Consider the following 27,879-nt stretch of genomic DNA (forward strand, 5'->3'; position numbering starts at 1 on the left):
GACTATATTTTTATACCCCTAAATGAGTGTCTGTCTTCTAAAGTCCTGTTTCCTGCCATATATGTGACAAGACAACAGTCTTCATCTTTCAGAATACTTACTTTGTGAGCTATGTGGATTTTGGTTTGGTGTGTTTTTTTTTTTTTTTTTTTTTTTTTTTTAATTACTTTCCTCTGTTTAATTAAATATGTTTTTAGAGCAATTTATGCAAGTTCCTCCTTCTCACTATAAGGTCAAAACATTGTTTGGCATCAGAGAGAAATGCTGGGTAGCAGGCAGAGCTGAGTGATCCTGAAGCACTTTTAAACAGGGAAATGATCACAGTTTGGGAAATTGTGAAACTGTGAACTTCCTTCCAGAGACTCCCAACAGATTGTCCTGTGTTGAGATGTAAAGCAGGATGGTCTTTTTATGTCCGTTTTCTTAACTGTAAATATGATTGTTTTCTCTAGAAATAATATGAAATTATTACTAAGCACCTCAGTGATTGTCTAACATGATGAAAATCGTGCATAGACTAACATGCTTATTAAGTAAAATAAATAATTAAAGCTGAAACAAGGAATTCTATCTTTTCTTTCTCAGTCTTTCCCTTCTTCCTAGTTTTGTCACAAACTCAGCTCTTGGAGATGTGAGAGTCTCTTGTGGCAGGATGCTGAGTGTTTCTTTTGATCTTCCCTCTAGGCTGGCAAATAAGCAGGACAGAGAAGGAGCTCTGTCAGAAGCAGATGTAATAGAGTCCTTATCTCTGGAAAGGCTGGTTAATGAACACAAGTGTCTCTGTCAAATTGTAAGTAGATTTTAAGATGCTGTATTTTCTCATATCTGTGTAGAGCTTCTATTAAGGTAGGAAATTGTGCTGCTTGGCATAAAACTGAAAGTTAGATGGAGTATTCACTGTCCTGTTAAGAAAAAACCTTGTCATTGTGGAGGGAGCCAGAAATGTTTCTGAAAGCTGCTTAATATTGGTCAGTGTTTCAGTTCATGTATCCAAATTAGTTGTCCCTGAAGATTTCTTTAAGCCTTTGTTTTAATGTACCAGTGTCTTAGGCAGGGCTTTACTTCCACAATCTTTTCCTGATGGGAGTAAAAAACATTTTGAAAGATAATTAGGGTTATGCTGTTAGTAACCAAAATAAGAAGGCAGTTTTGCAAAACCACTTCAGCTTTGTATTTTAAAATAAAAAAATAATTTTAATTCATTACAGAGATTTGCAAAATGTATAGAGCACTACATATTGCTATTATTTTCTCTAGTAGCTGAGTTAAAGTAGGGTATAGCTCTGTTTATTATGTCATGATTATCTGAGTGCTTTCCTTCAGTTAGTGCACTTTGCACCATGCACATATAGCAATCATAAAAATTAAAATTGCAATTTCATCCTTGTTTTCTTCCAAGGAACTTGTGTGCCAAAAATATTTTCTTGAAAAATACTCTGTAAAAAAAAGACCTGAAAGATACTGGTGTATTCCAATACATCTGAATTGCTTAATTTCTGACATGTGCCAGTAAAATGCTGTTCTTGTTCTATATTTATATTTTCTGTGTAAAGACACAAGATGACACACTTTTAAGACTGTTTCATACTCTAATGGACACCTTCTTTTCCAGGCTCTTTAAAGATAAACAGGGTCCCAAACTCCTTCCTTAGGATGACTCCTGGGGTCAGTTTAAACAGAGGCATTGTGAAACAAGATGGAAAGTTAGGCAAGGACCAAAAAGCCTTTTGTTTCTGCTTATTCTTTTAGTTAGTTTTCCACTGGATCTTTAAATTTCCCCACAAAAGATTAAAGCAAATGGAAGGAGTAATTTGTCATGCTGTTGGACAGTGTCAGTGAGAATGACCTTCCTCTTTTTTTATTTAATATGTTTGTATATTCCATATCCTGAAATTTTTATATTTTATAACCAAACTGCAGCAACAATAACTTTGTTGCAAGCTGAGAAGGTTGTCCCAGTGCTGGCCAGTGTTTGATTTCTCAGAGAAACAAGTTGTATACATCTTCTGTACATCTCCTTCCTGACTAGGTTCTGCTGGAGGGTGTTGCAGGGTTCCATAGTGAAAAGGACTCATATCTGAACCTTAATTTAAACATAACTGGTCAGAATTTCTGTTGTAAATTGTACATTCCAAATCTGACTGTGGTGCCATCTAAATGCTTGTCAGATGGAAAGAGCACTGAGAGTTTTTCAGATGTTGGCTTTGCAGAGTTGGTCTCTTTTAATCTTTGTAAACAAAATTCTGAACCCAATGAGTGTGAAATACCATCTCTACATGTCATACACAAAGCTGGATCTATTCAATTGTTATTCAGAGAATATTTTTAAAGACTCACACAGTGCTTCAAAACATTCTGGAAAACAGCTCCCAGGAGATCTTGAGAGAATATCTTTTCCATGTTCCAAGATTGAATCAAGCCCTCTCTCTTTTATCCCAATTAAAGCCTATTTTACTTGTCATCCTGACATGCAAAATTAAGAGGAAATCATTATTTTCCTATTTGCAGTTTCAGCTTATGGTTTTGAAGGCTATTATCCTATCTCCCTGAAGTGTTTTAATCTCAAGAGAAGCACTCTTGGTCCTTCAATGTTTTCTTACCAGATGTGTTTTCAGAACTAGTTTCTCAATGAGGTTTGCATTTCTCATTCAACAGATTGGCTTAGATCATGTTTCTCTCACTTGCTGCTGAGAGTATAATGACAAAAAGTTTTAGTCCAATCAAAGTGCAGTGCCTGTTCTGATATAAAAAAATTAGATTGGTTTGACAGCTTTTCTGACAAATTCCCAGGAGATTTGATTTATCCTTGAGGTGCTTTATGAACATGTTGAACTTTTTTTTTTTTCCATGAACTGAAGGAAAGCTGTTTCTCTTTCATCTTAGATTTTTCCATTTTGATTGATAAATTTAGCATGGACTATTTATAACTCATACTTCTCAGTGTTTTACAAGCTTCACAGTAAACACTAATTGTTCAGCTAATTTCTTGTTTCCAGTCAAGGAATGTGGTCTGAACCACAAATATTTTTTTCCCCTCCTTCTCTGTATATTTACAGGAACCTTGCTCAGCAATCATGGGCCGTGGGAAAAAAATTGATAAATCAATCAAAAAGGGGTTATTATGGCTTCTCCAAATCATAGCAAAAGATTTTGATGCCTTAAATGAGCGCATCCAGAGGGACACCATGGAGCAAAAAGCCCTTGAGGAGCAGAAGAAGCTGGAGCGAGCTGAGCGAGTCAGGAGGATACGGGAAGAGAGGTATTTTACCTGGCACTCCTGCTCCATCCCTTCCTCCCTTCTCTGGGATACTTGGTTCACTCCTGTGCATAGATCTTATGGAAACCAGCCTACCTTACAAGCCAAGAGTCTTTCCTGAAGTTTTTGATTTGCTGGAAATGTACTGGAAATGAGAATTGCGAGGTAGTTGTGGAATAAATTTGGCCTTACTAATATAACTTCACAGAAGGCTGACCTGAAAAATAATTCCTGTGATTTAATCTGAAGTTACCTTCTAAAATAAAGTATGAAGTTAGACTCTCTAACCCATTTGTGAATATCAATAAGTAGATATGAAAATTTATTCAATACTATGCTTAATAAACTTTAGGATATGCAACAGGTGAGGCATGAAGGCAACTAAAGATGATGCAGAGAGGGGAAGCAGGATAAGTGATTTATTACTCCACTCCAAAGCCCTTTCTGGTCTTTTGCAGCCTGCTGTGGTGCTTTTGAAGGACTGATGTGAATCATTTTACTGGGGCATTCTTAAAATATTTGCTGAGCACCCCTGTCTTCTGTTCTGCCTTATATAGGCAGAGAAATTTGAGTCTGTTACTGTGAGAAGTAGCTGGGAAGTGTCTTGGACTATATTCTGGCTGTTTTGTTTTAAATAAGCAAGTAAATTACTAAAGTACATTTTAAACAATTGGAACTTGACATGGTCTTCATATATATTTCATTAATTTCTAAAAAAATTGGTTTGCTTGCTCCTGATCTGCCACATGTCTCTGCACACACAAAACCTCCTGACCATGTTGGATTGTGTTTGGTTTATACCACACTGAGAGATGTAGTGGGGAGGGCTGACATTGTTCTCTATAAAATTTATGGCTTCTTCATAATTCTTTATTCATTCTCCCTCTTTCCCCTCCCCTTAACCCAAAAAAACACTCCCCAAAACCAAACACCAAAACCACTGAAACAATATAAACCCAACAAGGGAAAAAGAAGGAAATGCACCTGAGGAGGAAGACCCTGAGCCTGGGAAACATGGAAACCCCTTCCAGCCTATATCTGCTGTAATCTCTGAGGTAGGAGAATTTGTGGAAATCTCTTTGGAATTACCACTAACAAATGTCTGAAAGGCAATGAGAAAAATGGTCATTTGAAAGAGTTGTTCTAAGTCTGTCTGCACAGCACTTTTTAAATTCTTATTTTAATCTTGGCAGCCTTGTTTTCTCTGCATTGAATCAATTTTTTTTTTTGTGATAAGAAAACCCCTATTATTGATTGGGGAACAGAAGTTTTGTAGACACAGTAATAAATGTAAACAGTTGACTGAAAACATTTCCTAATTAAACTCCTGGGATTCAGAAGTGGAAAATATTCAAGGTCTATTAGTTTCTTCTAAAGTGTTTTAGTGATGTGGTGAGTCATATCAAATCTTCCTGAGTTAAATTTTTCAGATTTGTGAACATAACCTCTTCAGTTGAAAACAGACCCTTGAGAATTGTTATTAATTTTGAAATATGAAAATCACATTCATATATTAAAGTTTCCTTAACCTACATTTCTGAGGTCATATATTTTTTTACTCAGTTTCCTGGAAATAACCCAGTCTAAAGAAACACATAAACATTTCCAGCAAGTAATTCAAACATTTGCTTTTCTCCAAGACAAAAGCACCCATATCTACAAAACATGTCAAGGCAGCTGCATGCACAATAATCCATTTAGCAATAATATCAAAAGCAAGAATAAAGGTGCAGCTGTGAATATTGCAGAGATGATGATTTAGTGACACAGAATTGTGAAGCAGCATGTCATTGAGGTTCTGTGCCACAGTAGGTATTTATCCAAACTGGGATAGCTTTTTCTGGAGACTTAGGCTCTGTGCATCTGTATTTTTTTTTTAACTAACACATTTTTAAAAAAAATAATTGAGGATAAAGAAAGTTTTGGGTATTTTTAATAGGACCAAAAACAAGAAACAGGTAATAAATCTAAGGATTTCCCCTCCCTTCCTCTGGATAGGATATTGGAAATTTAATTGTTTCATCTATTTGAAAATGAATTCTATGGTAAATGTAGGATGTTGGAGGAATATTTTCATTTTTTAATAACCTTCCTGTCATTGAAGCATTAAAAAAACTTGTCCTTTATGTTAGAATGAAAAACAGCTGGAAAAGGAAAAGAAGAGGCAAAAGTTGGAGACTGAAAAGTCTGCAGTTGTCTTAAAATCCAAAACAGAGAGGGAGCACTTATCAAGTAGCAGTAGCCAAAACACAAATGACAGCAGGCTGGAAAGGTGCAGCTCTACAACTGCCCAGCTTTTGCAGCATGCAGAAGAGAGTGACCAACAAGCCTCAGAATGCCTTGACTCAGGTAAAACTGCTGCCTTTTAAGTCATTTCATGTGATTTTTCACATGCTTCTTCCTTCTGTCCATGTTATTTGTCATTATACCACATAGCAATGCCACCTATTGGAAACACCAAAATGCAGGAATAGATGACACAAGTTAAATTTCTTAATGGAAATGTAGAGTTTGCATATATTTTATGCCCACAGTTTATTTTCTATTGCAAAATGTTCTGTGATTTACATTTCCTATAATTTTATGTCTAAGTTTGGACTGAAAACTCTGAAGTATCACCCCAACAATTGTATTAGAGTCTGATGTAGGATATTACCTGAATATAACTGTAAGATATATCATGTTTTATTTCTCCTGCATGCAGATAACAGTAAGAAAAAAAGTAAAAAACCGAAATTAAAAAGAGGCCACAGAGTAGAACCTGTTAATGCAGAGGACTCTCTTCCAAAGAATCCTACACCACCAGCAGCTCTTCCCCCAGGTAAGTGTAAAAACAGTAATTGATGTCTCAATTTGTGGTTGGTAATCCTTTAAAAGTCTCCCTTGTGAATGATGAAACTTGACTGGTCTTCATAGAGAGAGGAGCTACTAAACCTTTCTCTCTAGAAAAACTTTGATGCAGTTTACCAAAAAAAGAGCCAGAAAGTTGATTACTCACTGAAGTGATTAAAAATATCAATATTTTAAAGGTAAATCAGTTCATTTTTTAAGTATTTCATCATTCTTCACCATGGGTGCAATGTAATGCATAGCTTGGGCATTTCTAAATGCTTTGATTTCTCCCAAGGAGATGCGGGGAATGTACAGCTCAGAATAATCCAGTGCAGTCATGGAATGCTCTGACAGTTTTTGTTTTCCTTTAGTTGGATGGGGAACTCCCAAACTTAATAGACTTGGAAAACTTGAGCCTCTTGGTGAAACACATCATCCTGGTAATTGAAAGTATTTGGGGTTTTGTACCTTTTAAACCATTCTCCATTGTCCATTCACTTCTACATTTACTTCATTCTGTTTTTCATTTCTAAATTCCAATCTTCATGACCAAAAGCTTTCCCTTTTGCTTAGTAGAAAGCATCTTTTTGATTTTTTCAAGTCTGTGTTTTTTTATTAGGAAAAACAAGTGAGTTCTCTCCAATTCCCTCGAAGTTTAAAGTGACATGGGATATCAGAAGTTGTTAATGATCTGAAGTTATTTGCACCTAAAACTTACAAAGTGACACATTGCAAAGAGTAATGGGACCAGTTACTTGAAGAGTCCAAATACATAGTGCATTTAAAATAAAAAAAAATTAACTAGAAATATCAAGGTGCAGTAGGTAGTGTTGATTTCTGGCTTCAATAATGACTGTTTTCTATTTTTGGAAGATTGTGAAGACTGGTTTTCATATGTTGATATTACAATTTTTCCTGAGTTTGAGATGATAGCTTCTTCATTTTTCTTATATTTTTATTTTTCAAATTTTGAAACGTTAGTTGAGACAACTGGAACACAAGAAAAAGAAGATTTTCTTCCAGAGAACCAAAAGATGCCTGAAGGGGAAATAAGATTTCTAAACATGAAATATTTATTTCTCATAGGGATGAAATTTGTGTGCTTAAAATGTGATTTGTAATCTTAAACCCATCTTGCTCTTTTTTTTAAAGGCAAATAGAGAGAAGGTGACAAGAAAGGAAAGCCAGATGAAGAGGTAGGGAGGGGAAGAAAAGGAATGCAATTTTTATCTGTGCCTAAGGGAGGTGTTGCATTCTGTAGGAAGAGCATGGGTGGGACAAAGAGGAAAAAATCCTGCTTCAGCTAGGTGCTAATTTGTAAAATAAGTATAATTATTAAATAGTTTTGGAAGTTAACAGTGGCAAATATGTTGGTAGGGAAATTATCTCTTGACCAGAGGTGTAAGAGGAAACTTGAAGTACTCAGAATTTACAGGTGAATTCAAGGCATTGCCTACTCTTTGGGAGATTTATTCTCTTTTTTTCAGGCATTTTGAACCACTCACAGGACTCACACTTGCAAATCCTAGCAAGGAAACAGCTGTTAGGAAAGCACTATTTACAAATGAAAAAAGTTCTTTGCACACATAGCCCAGCACTGTCAAACATTTAGTCAGGTCTTGATTTCCAAAAGCATCATTTATTTATTTCTTTTGCTTAAAGCAGCTGTGAGGTTTTAACTCTGTCAGTTTGAGATCCATAGAATCAGAGAATTATTGAGATTGGAATTAAATAACTCAATTAAGATCATTGAGTTCCACTGTTAACCCAGCACTGTCAAGTCCATCTTGCACTGATTTAATTTCCCATCTGGCCTTGCCCATTTTCTCTCACACAGCAGTGTTTTTCAAGGAATTCTTACATATTTGCATATGAGGACCTGCTCCTGACTGGAAACTCAGTTTCCTTAGGACCAGTGGAGCCTACCTTGGATTCTTTTTTTTTTTTACAATAATCCCTAGATTGCATCTTTCTGAAAATCAACTTATTTTTGGTTGTCCCTTCAGTAGAGAAATAAATCAGTGTTGATTTTTTTTTTTCTTTTCCCCAGCTTTGCCCAAAATTCAAAGATGGGTTTAAAAGTTTTTTCAGACATTCAAACTTTGTAATTACACACTTATATTCACTAAAGACTGTCATTTTTCCAGTCATGCTAATAATTTTGGTATAACATGAGGTGATGAGTGCCTGTTTATTGTCAGTAGAGGATACATTTGAAAGAATAATTACCTCTTTCATTATAGGAGGTAAAATTCTCTGCCAGACCTCAAAAAATGTATGAATAAAACCCTCCAATGGACAGATTTTCATTGACAATTTTTTGCAGTTTTCTTGCTGCTGTAATTAGTGCTATTGAAATCAAAATATTTGGGACAATAAAATAAGTGTTCTCACTTTGCTGACACAATGTAAGGATAATTAAACCCTCAATCCTACAGACAGGTCCACACATGTTCTTGAAGTAGTGTAGTCCAGTTTGTTTGCTTTTGTTAATCTTAGCTCAGGAATGCAATTTTAACAGAAGTTATTGCATCTGTAGGACAAGTAGGATATATTCTTCTTGGAAAATGATGATTTATTAAAGCTGAATTTTGTGTTGGCAGGCCATCAAGGCTTTGTTGGGGAAGAGGTGGTCTGTATAAACAAAATTGAGATTTGAATGCTTCAAAAAGCTGCTTTTATATTTTTCTTGATTTCTGCCTCTTTCCTTATACCATCTTCCATATTTTGCTTGTGAAGTGCTCTGCATGTTTCAGTCTGCATGGGTTTTTATTTTATATCCATTATGAATGTGTGAGAACACTTGTTACTCTCTTCTGATATACTTACTGTCTTGTACAATTTTACCACTTTAAATTCCCTTATTGACAGAAGGAAATGTTGTAGTTTTATCTAAAAATTCTGGAATAGTTATTTTAGAAAGTTATTCTAGCTTGCAAGATAAATGCCATGCATAAATGGCCCCAAAATTTTGGATTCTGTAATTTAAAACTATATTGCAGTGCAGCCTTGACTACAGCAACATACAAATTTTGGTGCTTCATTTTTTCAGTTGTTATTTGTACACTTTAGATTTCTCCTTTCCTATTTTTAGGTATGTTTACAGATCCCCTTTGGGCTTGATCTTGCAAATGCTGATGCATGTATAACAAAATGTAATTAAACCCTGGTTTGGCCCATCCATCTCTAGACATTAATTAACAGTAGGTATGAAAGCTTGCTTGGAGGAGTTAGCTCTAAACTCATAGAATACCTGGCTGTCATTAAGGAAGGGAGAGTTTAGTAAACATTCTTTGAGCCAGGAAGGTGGTAGGTGACAGACTGATGGCCTGATGTGTTTTTCTGCTCTGGAATTTCTCCCACAGATTTCTATGGAAAGCCTCTGCCCCCGCTGACTCTACGCCAAAGACCCAACAGTGATACCCATGATGTCATTGCTTAACTGAACAATGAGAATTTTAGAAAACATAATTTAAAAATACTTTTTTTTTTTTTTTTTTAACCCTTGAAGGAAATTTTTTAAAATTACATCAGCAGATGGCAACTAACCATGGAGTTCATCCTGTTGTATTTAGATGGTCAGACTTTATAATTTACTTTTCACATCACCAGCTCTTCTTCAGGATTTTTTTGGTTTCCTTGTGAAAAGACATGGCTGTAAACCTGAAGAAAAAAACCTTCAAGATCCTGTAATTCTGGATTTTACATTCCCAGCGAGACCTTTCTCCAGGTGCTGTGCAGGTGTTGGTATTTTTTCAGGGAATAAATGATTCTAAAGCATTTTGTAAGATTCCTGTATGATATGGTGAATATAGAAAGGTTAAACAAATATTGAATATATTTTTCTACCTTTTTATAAAGTGGGTTGAAAGTTTGAGTGGAGCTGTGTACCTACTACCAATAAAATGATACCTAGGGAGCATTAGAAAGCTGATAGTCAAGTGCATAAAAATGAAGTATGTTTGACTCTGATATTTCTCTTACAGTACTAATACCTTTTCATAGGTATTACATTACATATTTCACATTTCTGGCAATCTGAAGCAGAGGGTAAGATAAAAAAATTTAAATATATACATTTTATACAAAATAATGCTATTTGAACTGTCTGGAAGTTTTCTTATCCATTGTTTTCTTTGTTTTGTTAACTGAGTTTGACATAGATAATAAATAATGTGGAAAAAAATAGAGTTGAATACTGTATTGTCTACTACAACAAATGAGAAAATTGCACATAGTGGGAAATTTGCACTAATTAAATCATCAATTTTGATGGGAAACTGAATCAACCAGTATGCAGATGACCTCCTACAGTTTTTGATCTCTGTAATATTAAAATACCATCTTGCAAACTAAAGAAGCCCCAGGTTTTTAAGGATTTCTATAAAACTTCCATCTAAAAATCACATACAAGTGATACCTAAACAACAAAGGTTACAGTTTGTTATATTCATATTTAAATGTTTGTACTGTTACACTGAAGACAATCAGTGGTGTATTTGTAAAGATTCATTGTTCTGCCATTAATGACAGACAGGATGAAGCCCCCATTCAGGGGTTTTTTGGAGAAGCAGTGTTTGATCATTTTATGTTACTCTCTGTTGTCAATAACATGGTTTTACCAAAGGAATTTAGATGTTGGAACAATGTGGTGTGTTACATGTTCAGCACTTTGGTCTTGGAAATCTTTGCCATATACTCCTTGCAGCAAGGAGTTGCACAAGCATCTGCCATATTAAAATGAAATTATTAAGATTTTTAAAAAGAGTAAGGTAGAATCAGTCTTAAGGATACCAAGTTTGGAATAGGTGGAGAGGTTTATTCCTCTGTGTTTGCTTGTTTAGAGAAAGGAGGAAACAATTTCTCTGTGACAACCAGCATGAGAATACTTAAATTGTATTCTAATACTTTAACATGATTCAGTTGAATTATTCTCAGGATTTGATCATTTTTCCTTCAGATGACACAATACTAAGTGGGGGGGAGATTACATGAAAATTTATATGTGCAGTCTCAGTGTTACTAACACCAGCTCTGTTACCACTCAAGTTTTTGGCTTAAAGGCTCTCCTTTTGCAGACTTACTTTTTTACAGCTTCAATTTCTAGAAATGTTTTGTTTTACCTCTTTCCAAAAATAAAGTCATGGAAGTGTTTACTAAAAACAAAGCTAAATACTCCGGTGGTAACAAAATTTGAGAAACTAAAATGTTGATGCTTATATATGAACTGTGTGTTGTGTGTGTGGACACATATATATAATTTTTGATTTTTCCTTTTAAAATTTTACCAGTATGTGACCAAAGTACTCAAAAATGTTTTATAAGTTTTTGTTTTATTAATATGCTTTGTAATTATTTACTATGGTGGGGTTTTTTTCCAGTAATTTATACTGCTATGACTTTTTATTTGCTCAAGATGACATTTATGTATAGAATAAAACTAATGCAAAGCATCAACATGTTTCCTGTATTACCATAAATTTACAATTTCTTGGAAGTAGGTCTAGACATAAATATTTAAGGGCTGCAAGTCTCACATTTCTAAAATGTATGAAATAGACATACATTTTAAATTCTTTTAGACAGAATCTTTGTGTGTTTTTGCAGGAGAAATGTGATCAAATTTAGAATATACTGATAGATTGGCAATAAGTTGGGTGTATATGTATACCTATAAAGAGCTTTGATAGTGCACTTAATATTTGAGAGATAAAAGTTGAGCAGCTGTAAATTGAGAGCACAAATTAGACTTTTTTTTTTTTGTCATCTATAGCATCACTTTCAAAATGTATCAGTACATGCAGCTAAGAGTATTTGTATTTAAATACAGGAGTGGTAAGGACACAGAAATTCACTATTTAAACAGAACATTTTGCATTATCTATGTGTAACATCTTAAATATACTTTAGACAAAATATTTTAAAGGTAAGTTAAAAGTATCTTCTAAAAAGGAATAGTAATGTTCATGAACTGAATTAATGTGATAGATGCAGTGCTTCAAAATAAGTTTTTCAGGTTGTTTTCTCTTTTAGTTACATCCTAGAATCCACACAAAGACCTTACTCATAGATTTAAAAGTTTTTAAATCAAAATTATTAAAAGTAGACATATTTGGTATCCATTAGGTCTCTGTGAGATTAGGTAGGATTGGTGGACCATAACAAAGTAAGCAACATAGATTTTTATTTTTTTTCCCCCTTTAAATAGGATTCAAGCAGTACTTTTGTTCAGTAATATATTCCAGTATTTTAGTGAAAGTTTAGTACTGTAACTTCAGAATGCTACCTAATAACTTTGCCATCATGTTAGCCTCTTGGCTCCTGGGATTCATTCAGTTTGAAATGCTTTACTGTTTTGAATAGAACACACCCACCAGCATTGCATTTGTAAATGGAATACGTAAGGGAGCCTGTTGTAAATGTAATTTGAGATAAGTTTATCTGCAGTAGCACATGAGAGAGACACAAGATGCATTTTGCTGTTTGCAGTTTGGCTGTGGTGGTGCTGGTGAGCTGGAGTCCTTTCTTTGCTGTGGTGCAAATCTGCTTTCAGACACAATAACACCGATGGCACCATCTATCACGTAGTGGAATATAGCCATTTTTGTTGTATTGGTATGGTGGAATTCAATTCTTGTGTATATTTTCTGGTGTGGTATTGGCCTTGGCAGAATTACAACCACAGAGAACTATTTTTTTATACGAGTTTTGTTTTGTATCTGTTGGTAAAGCTCGCTTATCAAAAAGCCTTTCAGGTTTTCTTCACACTTGATATTTAAGAGGACTCTGTTTTGCCTCCAAGCCCTTTGTCACAACCCTGATAGAAGCATTTTAAATAAGCTTTCAAGCCTGGTGCTAATCCTGAAACTCAAATATTTATCCATTCGATAGCACTCCTGCCTTACCTTTGCACCCCTTTCCAGTCTGGATTTCAGAAGCTGGGTTCAGCCTGCAGAAGCTTTAATTAAAACTGCTCCTTAACAAGTTTGCTGCTTCCACAGGGCTTGTTCTTAGAGTTAGCAAATGGGCACGAAGGGGAGGGTGTGGGGAGGTTGGTTTGGTTTGCTGGACACAGTGATGGCCAACAGACAGAACAGCCTGCCCTTCCTTGGAGGAGCAGCTTGCAGGTCTCAGCTTCTGGCAGATGAAGGGACCAGATGGGAGCAGCCTCAGGTTTTAGTGCTGCTAAACCAGTGACAGCTGAGCTGGGGTAAGTGCCCCTCCTGATTCCTGTCGGAATGTTGTAGCTCGAAGTGTGTGTGAGAGATTTCTGTGAATTCTTCCCAAGCCTCCGGCAGTTTTTCATGGCAGTAGCAGCGGGTTAAGCTGGAGCTGCGGTTCAGATGAGCTGAGCAGCACTTCCAGAGCCTGGGCCAGATGGGAATAAAGGTCTGGTGACAAGGCACAGCCAGAGACCTGATGGTGACGGGGATGTGGATGCAATCAGATTCTCCAGCAGACGCTGGGATGAGCAACACTAATGTAAATGGATTAAGTGAGAGCCCAGGTGCTGCCTAATCCTGGTTTGTCTACTGAGGCAGAGGAGTCGGGATGGCAAGTCAGCCTTCTATGGTTTAAAAAAAAAAAGTGATACTAAAAATTAGAAAATTGGGAAGCTGGTGTTCTGTTTGTTTTTTTACTGTCAAGGTAGTGGGACGCGGGAGCAAAGTGCCCAGGGAAGCTGTGGGCTGCCTCAACCGCGGCAGTGCTCAAAGCAGACTCGATGGAGGCTTGAGCATCTTCTAGGGGTTGTGTCCCCACCCCTGGCTGGGGCTGGCACCAGCTGCTCTCCGAGGTCCGTTCTGTGCTGTGAAAGCCTCTCCTTGCCGTGCAGGGCGGGAGCAGAGCGGGGCCGGGCTGGGCCGCCCCGCCCCGGGCAGCTCGGGCCGTGCGGGGCCATGCGGGGCCCGGCGCTGCCGCTCGCCCGCCGGGCTGGGGCTGCGCTGGGGCTGGGCCGGGCCGGGCGGGACCCGGGGCAGGTGAGACGGGGCTGGGACCGGGACTGGGGCCGGGATTGCGGCTGGAGCCGGGACTGGGGCTGCGGCCGGGCCGGAAGCGCGTTCTCAGGCCCGGCCTTTTCCTGCGCGGGCCGTGCCCGCCCGCCCGTGCCGTTCGCGCTGCCGCGTCCGTCCTGCCCGGCGCCGAGTGTCCCCTGGCCCGTCTGTCCTGCCCGGCGCCGAGTGTCCCCTGGCCCGTCCGTCCTGCCCGGCGCCGAGTGTCCCCTGGCCCGTCCGTCCTGCACAGCGCCGAGTGTCCCCTGGCCCGTCTGTCCTGCACAGCGCCGAGTGTCCCCTGGCCCGTCTGTCCTGCACAGCGCCGAGTGTCCCCTGGCCCGTCTGTCCTGCACAGCGCCGAGTGTCCCCTGGCCCGTCTGTCCTGCCCGGCGCCGAGTGTCCCCTGGCCCGTCCGTCCTGCCCGGCGCCGAGTGTCCCCTGGCCCGTCTATCCTGCACAGCGCCGAGTGTCCCCCTGGCCCGTCTGTCCTGCCCGGCGCCGAGTGTCCCCTGGCCCGTCTGTCCTGCCCGGCGCCGAGTGTCCCCTGGCCCGTCCGTCCTGCCCGGCGCCGAGTGTCCCCTGGCCCGTCTGTCCTGCACAGCGCCGAGTGTCCCCTGGCCCGTCTGTCCTGCCCGGCGCCGAGTGTCCCCTGGCCCTGTGCCCCTCCTGCGGGCACCTGCTCCGGCCCCATTGCTGCCCCACAGCCGGCCCCACGGGTGCCCCATTGGTGCCCCACAGCCGGCCCCACAGCCGGCCCATCGGTGCCCCACAGCCGGCCCGGGGCCCCGGCCCGTCCCCGCTGACCCCGCGGTGGGACCGTGCTCTGAGGAATTGAAATTCTCTCTTTGCCCCTGGGGTTTGCTTAGAGCAGAAGCGCTTTCCCTTCCTTTCCTAGGCTGGATCCACGGGGTTACCAGCTCGGTGGGCATGCAGGGTGGTCATTAACCAGCCGAGCAGGAGGAGCGTGCTCCAGCCTGACTCCCTTGCTCTGAAATGTCTGTTACATCTTAATCACGTGAAAACGTGCTCTTGATATTTGAGCGTTCTAATGTCACCAAACTGATGTAATTAGTAGCATTATTTTTATTCATTCTAGTGAGGGTTTCTTTTTTCTTTTTAATTCCTTCCTCCGAAGCTGGAAAAGAAGGCGAAGGGGAAGCTGCAGAAGCAGATCTGCCAGGTGGTCCTGGAGCACTTCGAGGAGCAGTACACGGCAGAACTGGGGGATGCCTGGAGCAGTGTCAGGTCTGTGGCTTTGGGGAGAGACAAGGAATTGAATTAATAATGACAGTATGGCAAAAGCTGTCACTTAGTTTGGGTGTTGATCACACTGCTAAAGAACTTCCTTATTGAAAAGCAAAAAGCATAGGTGCATAGCACTAGTTTAACTCAGTCAACTTAGAAACCCTCTGATTGGATCAATGTGTTTTTCTACTTTAGGCAGTGAATACTCCTGAGGATTTATTTTTTTGAGATTAAGTGTAAAATTACTAATAGGAATTCAAACAGAAAGGGGTGAAATTCATGTAAGAAAGGCCTGAAAGAGCAAACTAAAATACAAACAAGCATGTTTCTATCTCATATCACTGCTCTCTTCCAAAAATATTTGTTGATTTAAGTCTTACTGGCCCAGTGTTTGCAGATCATAAAATGCAAAAAAGAACACTTGTAAAAATGGCATTTTAGTGTTAGCTAGAATGAGCACTGTAAAGCCAATGTGTGTGTGATTATTTTTGTTGTTTTTATTTCGTTGTTTACAGCTAATATTACAGTTATTCTTTGTCCCTAGGGAAGTACTTTATAGTCAGGAGAAGCATTATGCTTCATCATTTATATCTTGTACATAAAATTAGAAAGATGAGAATGTCTTGTTTCAGAAGAAATTGGTGTTTTAAATGCAATAATTAGAAAAAACAGTGTCTTGATTTCCTATTAAAGTAATTTTCCTGCGTGCTTTTCTAACAAAAATGATTGATTTCTGATTACACCAGAATTACCCAATGGTGAGACTGTAATGAAGGCTTCCTCCAGTGTTCTATTAGATGGGTTATGGGATGGCTTTTCCTCTTTTCCCTAGGGATGTGCTGACCTCTCCGTGGTGCTGGCAGCACGCCCTGCTGCTGAACAGGTTCAGCCAGAGCCCCGGGCTGGAGAGCAGCCTGGCTGAGCAGGGCTACCAGCCTGCCTTCCCTGCAGCCCTGCCCTACCTCCCTGCAGCCTTCAGGTGCTACAGCAGGCCAGCTCCTGGCAGATTCCCTGCCCAGAAGCACCAGCCTGGCAGGCTGAAGGATTACTACCTGCTGAATGCTGCCTCCCTGCTGCCCGTGCTGGCCCTGGAGCTGGAGGATGGGGAGGATGTTCTGGATCTCTGTGCTGCTCCAGGGGGCAAAGCTGTGGCTATCCTGCAGTGTGCCTGTCCAGGTAATGGAGGGGCCCAGGTGCTGCTGGAGGAAGAGAAAAACAAACAACAGTTTGTGTTCCACCTAGTTCCATGCTGTTTTATAAGGATTTTGTGAAATCTTCTTACCTAAAAGAGGATTAAAAATTCATTCCTTACTTGAACACAGGCAAAAGCGGAGTAGCTCTGTGGTTTTTTCCACTGTTGAGAAGTTACTTAAAGCCTTGTCAGTTTGTTGGACACAGGGCTTTAAATAATCTGCAATCTTAGAATACTTGTCCTTTTTTACTCTTTTTTTTTTTTTTTTTTTTTTTTTTGTCAGTGCTGTGCAAATATTACAGGTAAATTTAAGAGTGCTGATGTAAAACAGTGTAAGAAATTAAATGTGCAAGGTCTGGACAGAAGGAAAAGGTGTATGGTAAGGAGTTGGTTGGAGAAGGATTCTGAGATGATCAGAGTGTTGATAAGGCAGCAGCAAGCAGCAGCATGGGCCAAGGAGTTAAAGCAAGCTGGGATTGCTGTTCCCAAGTTTATTTTCTGGCTTGGGTATTAATTGTTTCAAACTGTTCACAGCACCTTATGCTCCTGCTGATGAGACCATTACTATAATCAGCTGATTACAACTGGTTTCTGTCCCTCTTCTAGAGGAATGAGGTGATGCTAATTAAGTAAATTAAATAGGAATGTCCTTTCAGAAGGTTTAAGGAAAAAATCCCAACACTTTACTCTGTGTCTGTTTCTGAAGAGGCCAAACTGTTGCTGAGAATGGAAGAATTTGATTCTTAATATACCTCAGTGAATGCTATGATGTACCTTAAGACACACAAAATTGATGCTTTATTTATTTAAAAGGCAATTTAATAATATGGGGCATGCACTTCATTTAGATGGTGGCTCAAGGAGCCCAGGAAGGCATTCACTCTTTGGATATGGGTCATGATTTAAGTTTTTTTTTACTGTGGAAGTCTATTGCTACAGAGGGATTTGCTAGTAAATATTTAGGTTTTGCTCTGTAGGAGCTTGTTGAAATTTATTTAGGTTTTTAAAAATTCAGTAGTATTGTAAAAAGTGCAATAACACAGGCACATAAGGTGTAAACTCCATGGTAGTCATGGCAATGCAGTAGAACATCCAAAATGCGTCTAATTCCTTATATTTGTAAAAACAAAACAGAAAAGAAATTATAAAGACTTCTCTTTGAGTGTTTACTTATTTTTGTTTGTTTTTTCCTTAATTTTCTAAGGTCATTTTCACTGTAATGAATATGATGATTTGAGGTCAAGATGGTTGGAGCAGACAATAGAATCCTTCATCCCAGATCCTTTGATTAACTTGATAAGGGTCTCTAAACTGGATGGTAGACAGATTGGAGATCTTCAGCCTGAATTTTATGACAAGGTAATATTTTTATTGGCAAATTTCATTTCTGCATTCTGATTCTTCTTCCTATGCTGCTTTCTTTTTAATTTTCTTTTTCCTGCTCCCCCCACAAAAATACCTGATCTGTCAAGGGGAACAAAGTGATGTTACAGGATTTGTAGAGCCTTAGGAAACATTTTATGAAGCTTGTTGTGCATTTATTCCTGTGTTGGATGATGACATTCAGTGAAGACCTTGTAGCTGTAATCTTTGCATGATGTGTAATTAGGAAGGGGAGGAGAACAAGAGGGAGCTGCTCAGGCAGATCTTATTTCCAGAGCACTAATTTTTTATCTCCCACCTGTTAACCCCATAAATTGAAAAATAAAATTTTCTTAATATTTTCAAAAGAAAATTGAATATATTTTGCCACATGGTGTTCTAAAAGTGACCATCTCTGCTGAGATTTTTTTTTTACATTTGATATTATTGATTGTTTAGGTACTGGTTGATGCTCCTTGTTCAAATGACAGAAGTTGGCTCTTCTCTGCTGACCCTCAGCAAGCTCTGCTCAGGCTCCTGCAAAGGAAGGAGTTGTCTTCCCTGCAATTCCAGCTTCTAAGGTGAGAAGTGCAAAAAGTTAAAGGAACTTCCTGTAATTAATAAAAAGTTACATTGGGGCAAAATTCAATATACAAACCCAGGTTTTGTCCTCTGAAAATAATGTCAGGAATATGTGGTTGTGATGCTGTTTAGAATAACCAGTGGGTTTGGAAATCTGTGTGGGTGATATCAGCAGTGAGGCTTTGGCCCTCTTAACTCACTTTTTCACAGAAATGTCCATTTGCAGGTGACTCTCAACAGTCTGGTGTAAAATCAAAATATTTTAGGTGGACACAGCTAAACTGGGTTTAGATATATTTCATATTGATTGTTTGTAGGACTGTACCCAGTCCTAACTGGCAGGGTAAAAAAAAAGTCAAAGAATGTGAGGTTTGGTGGGGAAAAGAGAGGATTGTTTATTTTTGAGAACATCCCCCCAATAATCCAAAGCCAGGCTCTCATGTATTACACATTCTAATGCTACCAGCCATGGACTGGCATTTGTGAAGCATTTCAAACTGCACAGCTTTTCTCATGGAGGAAAAACAAAGAGTGACTTTTCAATAAAACCTTCTAAACTTGAATGTTATTTTTGGAGTAACAGTCATGCCTGAAGTCCATCGGTCAAAGCAAATTGAGGGAAAAATAACATATTATAAAAAAGAAAAGGAAAATTGTATGGAAAGTTCCCTTTGCAGTTCAAGATAGTTTTGCAAGACTTCCAGTTGAAAAAGGCCTGGCAGAAGGCTGTGATTTATAACAGAAATATGAGGATCTTATTGCAGTAATGCATCATGTCACCCATTTCCTTTGAAGAAATCAATCACATTTAAAACACTGACCTGTTTTAGTTTTCCCTTTTCAATATCTGACATAGAAAATCCAATTTGTGAACCTGTAGCAAAAGGAAGCATACATCATGCAGAGAAATTTTGAGAATTTGCATAAATCATTCCACATTGTAATCCTGGAGAACTCATGACAGCAGAAACCTTGTTTAAAAAAAAAAAAAAACACATTCCTGTCAGCCCAAATCAGATTTAATTGAATTATTCCTAAACAGAGAGAGAACTTTCTGTTGAAAATATATTCTTTACTTTAGCAACAGTAATAAAAATTTGTAAGGACAAAATACCTCTGCTATATAAATGGTAGTAAAAGAATGGTTACTTTCAAGAGTTTAAGTTTCTAAGGGTTATTGGATAAAAGGGTTATTGGTAAAGGATATAAGGGTTATTGATTGGGCTATTGGGTAAAATATTTGAAGTATAGCTGTCCACTGGCTGGTTCTTTTTCTATTTAGCTGGTCACTTTAGAATTAATTCCCAGTTCTAAAGACATCTCAGGTCCCACATGAAAGAGGAAAAAGGAAATTATAAAGCAACATCAGGAAAGGCTGAATGGTTCATGACAAATGCATTAGAATTAAAATTCTGGAATGCTTCCCTCTTCAATCCTCTGTTTTATGGCTAGAGTGCATAATTGCAAATCAGAAGTTCAGTTTGAATCCTTTCTCCAGTACTTCCAGTAATAATCAGGGGGGATGAGCCTCCATGAATCCTGCTTTTTAGAGGAGCCAGCTCTCTCTGGTTCACTGTGCAGCTTAGCTGGTGCTGTGTGCTCCCAGGTGTTCTCACCTTGGCTCCTGTTTCTGCAGGCAAAAACAAGGGAAAGGCTGAATCCCAGCAGTTCTGTTGGAGTAATGCAGGAAATACAGTATAAGAGCATGGAGTGACAGCACAAGGGGAGTGGCTTCAAACTGAGAGGCAGTGAGTTTAGATGGAATTTTAGGAAGAAATTCTTCCCTGTGATGGAGGGCAGGCCCTGGATCCCTGGCAGTGTCCAAGGTTGGACAGGGTTTGGAGCAGCCTGGGACAGTGGAAGGTGTCCCTGCCCATGGCAGGGGGTTGGAAATGGATGATGATTGGATCCCTTCCACCCAAACCATCCTGTGATGTGAAGGTGAAGCTTGGGGGACCAAGTATTTTTTCAGTTTAGCAGGAGGATTAAATGTAACATAAAAATGAGAATAATAAAATCCAAAGTGGAGTTCTGTTTTTATTGCTGTCAAGCAACAGCCTAAAATCTGAGATTGCTCCCTTCTTAATTAAGGAAATGCTTCACCTCTAATTTGTTTTTATGGATCTATTTTGAAGGAGGCTGGGGTCATCAAAGAGGGAGGTTAAGGAAGGAAAAGTGGGGTTTGCAATACAATGCAATTAATTAAGTACATAGAGGCTTGAGAGACTGAAGATCTGGAAGAAACTGATGCAACAATCTTCCTCCTGCAGCTTGCATAAAATCTGAAATGTAAATAAGTGATATAAATGCTGAACAGCAAATGTTCTAAGCAGTGAGGGCACCACTGATTTGAAGGAAATTGAGATTGTAATGATTGCTTGTACCCAAACCAAAGCATCCCTGCTGAGTGCTCTAATCCAAGAACACACTGCAAATCTTGTTATTATTTGGAGTGTTCGTGCAGAAAACAAATTGCAAAGTGAAAAAAAAAAAAATGGAATATTCATTTCCTGATGCTAAATGCTAACACAAAATACAGTGGTTCCCAAAAGCAAATTTACCAATGTTATCAGTTCTCAGAGAGAAATTAAATTTTGGGCTAAGCTTGAATGCCCAATTACATAGTGGTTAAACTGTTATGGATGTTGTAATTATTCTTAGACTAGTTTCTGCAGCTGAAAGGAACTTGTGTTAGGGCTCAGCAGAAAAGAAATTCAACAGAATACAATTCAGAAAACTCAGCAAAGGCATTCAGACTGCTGGAACTCTTCTATACACAACATCTCTGAGTAATTAAACAGCTCTGTATTTTCAGTGAATTGTGGAGTTTTCCACAGGAGAGGAATTGTGTGCTGTTAGCTGGGCATTTTTGTGGTTATAGAGGCAAAAATTTGTGTTAATGAATATAAAATCATATATTTAGCATATGTCACCACTGTACCATTTCTGCTGTGTGGAGTAAATTGTGCTGGGAATTGCTTCATCACATCTTCAGCTCTTTCCACTGAAATTTTTCCTTTTGCTCCTCTGTAGCTGCCCAGTTAATCCTTTTATTGTCTAAAACCATCTTCTCAATTAGCTCCACTGGGAATTTTTCAGAATTCCAAGTGTTGGACCGTTGGACCAACAAATCTTCTGTGGATTGTGTGGATGATAGAATTCTTCAGCCACTTTCTATCTTACAAAAGCTGAATATTTTGTGTGTGTTTGTGCTGTGCCAGTCCCCAGAACACTTTGGATTGGGTTGTTGGAGGTTTTACCTGGTTGGTTGGAATTTATTCTCAAAGATTGAATGCTATGGCCATTGGTGTGGCTCCAGGTGTTCCAACAGGTGATCTTAAAATAAATGATTTCTGATTTTAAGTGTGGTAGCACCTGTGAATAACTTATGGATCAAATCCCTTAGGATAAGTTGCAAAGCCAGATTTATTGAATATATAAATAACTGTGTAAAAAAATAAGCTACTCAGCAGCTTTTGGGCATCACATATTTGAATTTAGGCACAAATTTTGCTTTAATAACACCTTTAGTCCTTTCTCAGTGTGTTTAATGGAGGATAACCAGTAACCCTAAAGTTCTGTTTAGTGGGGCCTCAAAGGTCTTTCATTCTCCCTTCTGGGCTGTCTCATATTCCTGTTTTAACAGATGAGCATTCTAGAGGTCACCATGTATTAAATGAGAAAGATAATAATTCTAGCAATCTGTTTTGGTCTTTGCTTTAGAATAATTTAGAATTATTTGCAATAGAAATGCTGCTTATCAGGATTTTCAGGACAAATTTTGTCTAGGGTAGATAGACTGAGGTTTGTTTTTTTTATTTGTGGGTTTTGGTTGTTTAGTTGAGAGGGTTTTTGGTGCCTGTGTCTCCTTATATTAATAATTCAATTTAGTGTTGATTTTCATGGTTCTCCTGTTGTTCTGAGCTGCAATGTTTCTTCACAGGAGCAAAGTTTACTAAGAGAGGAGCAGAGGGAGTGCTTGAACTATTGTCACTGCCCATCACAAAGTATTAAAAAAATTGGTATTTTGACACTGAAGGATTTTCTTTATCATTTTGTCCAGGTTCAAAGAAATAAAAGCAAAACCTTTAACATGCAGGTCATCTTGCCACAAAGTATCTGGACTCTTGTGAGAGGTAAAAGGTAATGAGGATATTTCAAGTCAATAAAAAGAATAGAATTGTTTTTTTTTTTATTCTGATGAGACATTATCGTGCCTGTTGAGCAGAAATACATTGTAGTTGCCAAAAGATGGCACTGTTGAAGTTTAAAATTGCCCTAAAAATGTGTCATCTTTTCACTTTTATGCTGAAAATGGTCGAATGATTAACATAATTAATGCTGCCCCTTCCCATGGCGTGCAGCATAAACCTCAGCACAGGAGGATAGGCTGGACATGCAGGGGCTGCCTGTACTGTGAAATATTATATATTTTTGTGTCTGCCTATTTTTAAAAGGTCATTTGAGACACCAAGAATTTTAGACTGAAAAAACCTATCATGTCTCATTGTCTGTAAGTAGGAAAAATCCTTTTTAGGTCCTGGCTAACTGTATTTTAGTTCCATGTAATTGTTTTTTGGATTTGTTATATGGCTCTAGCACGATTTTTTTTTCCCTGAGATATTAAACAGTGATGCTGTTTTTTTTTCTCCTAATTTAGTAAATCTTGAGAAATAAACTAAAAAAAAAAAAAGAGAGAGAGCTTTGAAATAATATATTTCTTTAAAAAGTATTTTCTGGTGCTCCTGTAATACAGAGAGTTAGGATGGATTAATGCATCTGTTGTACCACTGACCTCCACAGTACAATATGAACCTGTACCCAGAGAAACACCCTGCAAAAAAAATTTTTTTTTTTTTTTTATTTTTTTTTTTATTTTATTTTTTTTTTTTTTAATGCTGGAAATCTCATTTGGAAAGAGGAGAGGAGCAATCTGCATGTGTTAATTTGTTTTACAGAACTTGTTGAATGAGATGGACAGAAAAAGTTTCCAGGGCTCTTAATGTGTGTTCTGATGTTTCTTCATGTGAAGCATGAAACCTTACAGTAGTAGTTCCTGTAAATTTGTAAATTCATTGCAGGAAATATATGTACCTGTAATAAAATTATGACATTAACTAGATCTTTATTTCAGCTGAAAGTTTTAGCTCTTCAATAAACACAAATGTCATGTGTGCCACTAAGAGAAAAAGAATTGCAGATTAACTACCTTTAAATAATGTGGGGGTTTTTTTTTAAACAGGGCATTGTAATAAGAGGAAGGTGAAAAAATATTATGGCATCTTAATCATTCTGGGTTTGACTTCCCATTTTTGGTGCTGAATTCCTTCAGCAAAGTGTCCCTAATTAAGATTCCTAGTGAAAGAGAAATCTTAATTCCCAGATATTGTAGGACTTAACTCAGTAGGACTGAGTTAAACTTCATCTCCAGCCTATCCCTTGGATGAGCTTGTTTCCCTGCAGTGATGAGAGGAAATTGCTTCAATGTATTTGAACAATTCTCTGGTGGTCAGCTCCTCTCCTGAATGAATTCTCTGTGCTGCTGATGAGGAGAGGACCAAACTCTGCTGGCCCAGCTCAGTGTCACCCTGTGTGACTTTGAGCCCAGCACTTCCTCAGTGGGGATTTTGCAGCTCCCTGCAGGTTTATCAGGAGCCAGGCAGGGTTTAATCAGGGCTGCCTTTGAGCACAGGCACTGGAACAACTGTTGCTGCACCTGACAAGATGCAGAGATACATTGATTAACCTTGCTGCCTGCAGTCATTCTCCTCAGGTGTTCTAATTCCTGCTTTAGGTTCCAGATAGAGAGCTCACTGAGCAGGCTGACCTTTCTGGGCCAGTGAAGGTTCACAAGTTGAGGTTTAGACATAAGGGGGTTTTGAGGTGGGATTTTCAAGGTTTCTTTCAGGAACCTGTGCTGCTCTGTGATGGACTCAGATGGAGGAGCCCTTGAAAATGTTGTCTTGAGGGGTTCTTGCTTTCTGTATGGGAAGAAAGGGACAAGTGTCCAGGTTTTTAACCTTGTAACCTATAACTACATCTACTTATTCTATCTTTTACTTTTCCTACTTTACATGGTAAAAGAATTTTCTTTATTGTCTAAATGCTATCTTAGAGGTAGGAGAGAGGTTGCCATTATCTGCTTCTCTGAGTAAAATTCTCAGGTCTGCTAAAAGTACATCTCAATTGTCACATTAAAACATTCCCAAGCTGCCCTCAGGGCTTGGCACTCACAGGGCTTGCATGGAAAAGGTGTAGCTGGCAGGGGAAAGTGTCAAAAATGAGTTATGTGGGTGGATTCTGATAATAATCTGAAGATCAGCTCGACTTTATGAGAGCCCATTTAGATTTCAGCCCTGTTCTCTTTGAGTTCTAATGTGAAAGGTAAAAAGCAAGATCCAATACATGGGGGGGAAAAAAAGTGGTTCTGAATTTCCCCAGATGGGAGTGAGGCCAAGAGATAGTGCATCAGGGTCTCCATGAGAAGGGGAGGTTGCACATCCCTGCTTTGCTTTAATTTAGCAGTTAATTCCATATAGAGGGGTGCACTGTGATTCCTCAGACAGGCCAAGAGCAGCAGCATGAGCCCTGCCCTTTTATTTAAATGGGCAGCTGCCAGCAAGGAAAGGAGCTGGAGAGAAGTGGGGACAGCTTTTGGGTCCAGAACTGCTGCTTTTGGATCCCTGTAAGGAGTAAACATGTGTTGGGATGCCAGGATGAATATCTGGCAATTCAAGTGGCTGCTGGTAAGTGCAGGTGGCAGTGTGAATGTTGGGTTCTACCAGCCTGTGGCAGGAGCATTCTCCAACATTTCTGCAGGCTTTAAAAACCTACTCAGGGGGTGAGAGATAAGCTTCTAGTTTTAACTAATTTATAGTTTTAACTGATTTTCAGAGTATTCTCAAATGAGTCCATGAGGCTCTGTTAAACTGAAAATATTTAGGATGCCTAAGTGTATGTGATCTGTTTTTTCAGCATTTTCACAGCAGAGCAGAGGAATGCTTGATGTGTGTTCTGAATGGATGCTGCTTTGTACTTGTCACTGTGGTGTAAAAAATAACTGCAGCTAACTGAGAATACAATAATAAATGAAAAGCAAAATTGTGTTGTGAGTGGTTTCCTGAACTGTCAATTATATACAGTTAAGACATTTTTATAATGTTTTTTTGACATAATTATTTATACTCTTTATTTATAAGTCTACAGATTCTCCCACTAGCAGAATGTGAGTTTTGGTGCTGATGTTTTCCCCTTTTCCTGCTGTTCTTTGCAGGTCTGCTGTTAAAGCCCTGCGTCCTGGCGGCTCCTTGGTCTATTCCACGTGCACCCTCTCCAAGGCAGAAAACAGTGATGTGATCAACCTCATCCTCAGCTCCTGCAGGAATGTGATGCCTGTGGATATAAGTGGGATGGCCAGAGGTGTTTCCCAGGAGTTCAGTTTCCTCAGTGGAATGCAGCAGCATGAGCTGCTGGTTCTCCCAGAGAGAGGGAGAGCGTGGGGTCCCATGTATGTGGCTAAACTGAAGAAAGTGTCCTCCAGCTGATGCCTGATGGTTGTTTATAAGCAGTCTATGATAAACTAATTGTGATTTAAATACAGTGTGTGTTTATGAACACATTCAAGGCAACTGAATTTAGTGTTGCAGTTTCCTGATCAAAATGAAGCAAGAAATTTAACTTAACTTAAAATACTGAACGTGCCTTCCAGCGTGGGCTTGTGAACCTCTGAGAAGTCCTTAGGAAGTCAAGGGAGCTTTGTATTGTTTTCAAATCCCTTTTAAAGGGATTTGGATTCTAATGTGGTAGAGTTTTGCACTGCTTTTGGTTTTTTATTGATTAACTTGGTTCTAATGCAGTATGTTTTTAAATAAATGGTTTTCAGTGGTGTGAAGTAATGGAAATCCTGCATTCTCTCTAAACACGTCTAGAAATCTGTGTTTCTGCAAGAACTGAGTTGTATGTACAGTGTCATCTCTTCAACCACTGGCAGAACAGGTTTCATATTTGCTGTGTTGCTTACTTAAAAAAAGGTGTCTTTTGTTTACAGATGCAAAGGTCAGCAGTTAGATTGACACCAGCTTTTTTTTTCTTTAAATTTATTAATATTCTTCTATTTTGAGCTTGCAAAAATATGAACTGAAAGAGTAATGGTGTATATTCCAGCCCATGCTTGAAGCAGAGTGGAACCCTTTCATCCCCAAGGGTTCTTCCCAGATGGAAGGTGATAATCACTGTTTTTAAAAATGTTGTTTTAAAGAGCAGAGGTAGATGAGTTGCTCATGTGGAAGTGGGGGTGTGTTACATTGTACATTTATTAATTTCACAGATTGGTTTGGGTTGGAAGGGACCTTAAAGATTACCAAGTTCCAACTTCCTTGCTGTGCATAGGGACACCTTGCACTAGACCAGATTGCAAAGTCCCATCCAACCTTAAAATAAACATTTCCAGGGATGGGGCATCCACACTGCCTTCCCTCACTTTGAAAACATTTAGTACATTTTATGTGTATTTTACAGTTTGCCCTCAGAACACTGCTGTACCTTCTGCTGAGGCAAACAAATGCATCAGAGATTCTGAAACCTCACCCTTTGCTGTGTTAAAGTTCTCCTTTCCCCTGCTTTAGGATGAAAAATGTTTGAGGTGTCTCTGTAGTATTAAATTATCAGCCATGTCTCTGAAAACTTGAGAGGCTGTGAAGTTCCTGCAGTTTGAGTATGCAGATGACACTGTGGAAAGGCCTGACAGCAGCTGTCCCAGGAACATTAAATTAATATCCAGTTTGGAGTCATGTCGGGCTGCTGGGTGAAATAACCATACCTTTGGCAGAATGCTTCCCATCAGTTTTGTTTGCCCTGTGGAAATTGAAATGGAAAGGCAAGAATGGAACTTGCTCAGGGATGGAATTGAAATATGTGCTTGAATTGGATGGTTGAGGAGGACATGGGCTGAGTAATCACAGGAAGAACAAAGAGACCCTTGAAAGGTGAACTTCTCCCAGTCTCAGCAGATGGGCAGATCTCTGTGAGCTGCTTTAGGGCTAACTCTGCAGCAAGGCAGTGATGCTGCACTGAGTTCAGCATAAACCTTTACTGATCTCCTGCAGTTCCTTTCCAACTAGTCTAAAAATGCGTCAACAAGAGAGGTAAAAACAAAGCTAATAAATAAGTGATACTTACTTTTGTTTGTACTTGATGAATTTTGGTTTGTACTCTATTCCAGAGTGCTGGGTTTTTTCTTCTGTGCTAATCAGTTCTGGCTGGTGACAGGAATTTGGTGAGCACATGTGGAGTGAGGAGGGAAAAGCAGACAGGATGGAGCCAGGCCTGTAGAGGTGAGGGGAAAATTTTGTACAAGTTAGCAAGTAGTGTCCACTGAAAGGCACTGCTTGAAAAGGCTTCTTGTCCATTCAGGTATC

At 39.0% G+C, this 27,879-nt stretch overlaps 2 protein-coding genes across 2 annotated transcripts in view; both read left to right on the forward strand.

Annotated features, from left to right (window-relative positions):
• Positions 1 to 10,276, forward strand: part of ARL13B (ADP ribosylation factor like GTPase 13B) — a 31,612-nt gene extending 21,336 nt beyond the window's left edge. Inside the window, exons 5-11 of the mRNA XM_056497882.1 lie at positions 685 to 790; positions 3,057 to 3,259; positions 4,221 to 4,311; positions 5,389 to 5,605; positions 5,961 to 6,077; positions 6,460 to 6,528; positions 9,454 to 10,276. Of these exons, the coding sequence (XP_056353857.1) occupies positions 685 to 790; positions 3,057 to 3,259; positions 4,221 to 4,311; positions 5,389 to 5,605; positions 5,961 to 6,077; positions 6,460 to 6,528; positions 9,454 to 9,530 (880 nt within the window). The 3' untranslated portion in view covers positions 9,531 to 10,276. The remainder of the gene's footprint in view (positions 1 to 684; positions 791 to 3,056; positions 3,260 to 4,220; positions 4,312 to 5,388; positions 5,606 to 5,960; positions 6,078 to 6,459; positions 6,529 to 9,453) is intronic.
• A 3,660-nt stretch (positions 10,277 to 13,936) lies between these two features.
• NSUN3 (NOP2/Sun RNA methyltransferase 3) lies at positions 13,937 to 26,354 on the forward strand. Its single transcript, XM_056497632.1, has 6 exons — positions 13,937 to 14,067; positions 15,218 to 15,327; positions 16,160 to 16,503; positions 17,724 to 17,878; positions 18,341 to 18,462; positions 25,737 to 26,354. The coding sequence occupies exons 1-6, from the start codon at positions 13,987 to 13,989 to the stop codon at positions 26,005 to 26,007; spliced, it is 1,083 nt and encodes a 360-aa protein (XP_056353607.1). The 5' UTR covers positions 13,937 to 13,986; the 3' UTR covers positions 26,008 to 26,354.
• Positions 26,355 to 27,879: the final 1,525 nt, after the last annotated feature.

Source organism: Oenanthe melanoleuca, chromosome 1 (genome assembly GCF_029582105.1).
Source record: "Oenanthe melanoleuca isolate GR-GAL-2019-014 chromosome 1, OMel1.0, whole genome shotgun sequence".
Lineage (NCBI taxonomy): Eukaryota > Metazoa > Chordata > Aves > Passeriformes > Muscicapidae > Oenanthe > Oenanthe melanoleuca.

Coding starts and splice junctions, on each gene's coding strand:
- NSUN3 (XM_056497632.1), top strand. CDS start 13,987: ATGCGGGGCCCGGCGCTGCCGCTCGCCCGCCGGGCTGGGGCTGCGCTG. Junction 14,068..15,217: donor CCGGGCGGGACCCGGGGCAG/GTGAGACGGGGC, acceptor CTTCCTCCGAAG/CTGGAAAAGAAGGCGAAGGG. Junction 16,504..17,723: donor CCTGCAGTGTGCCTGTCCAG/GTAATGGAGGGG, acceptor TAATTTTCTAAG/GTCATTTTCACTGTAATGAA.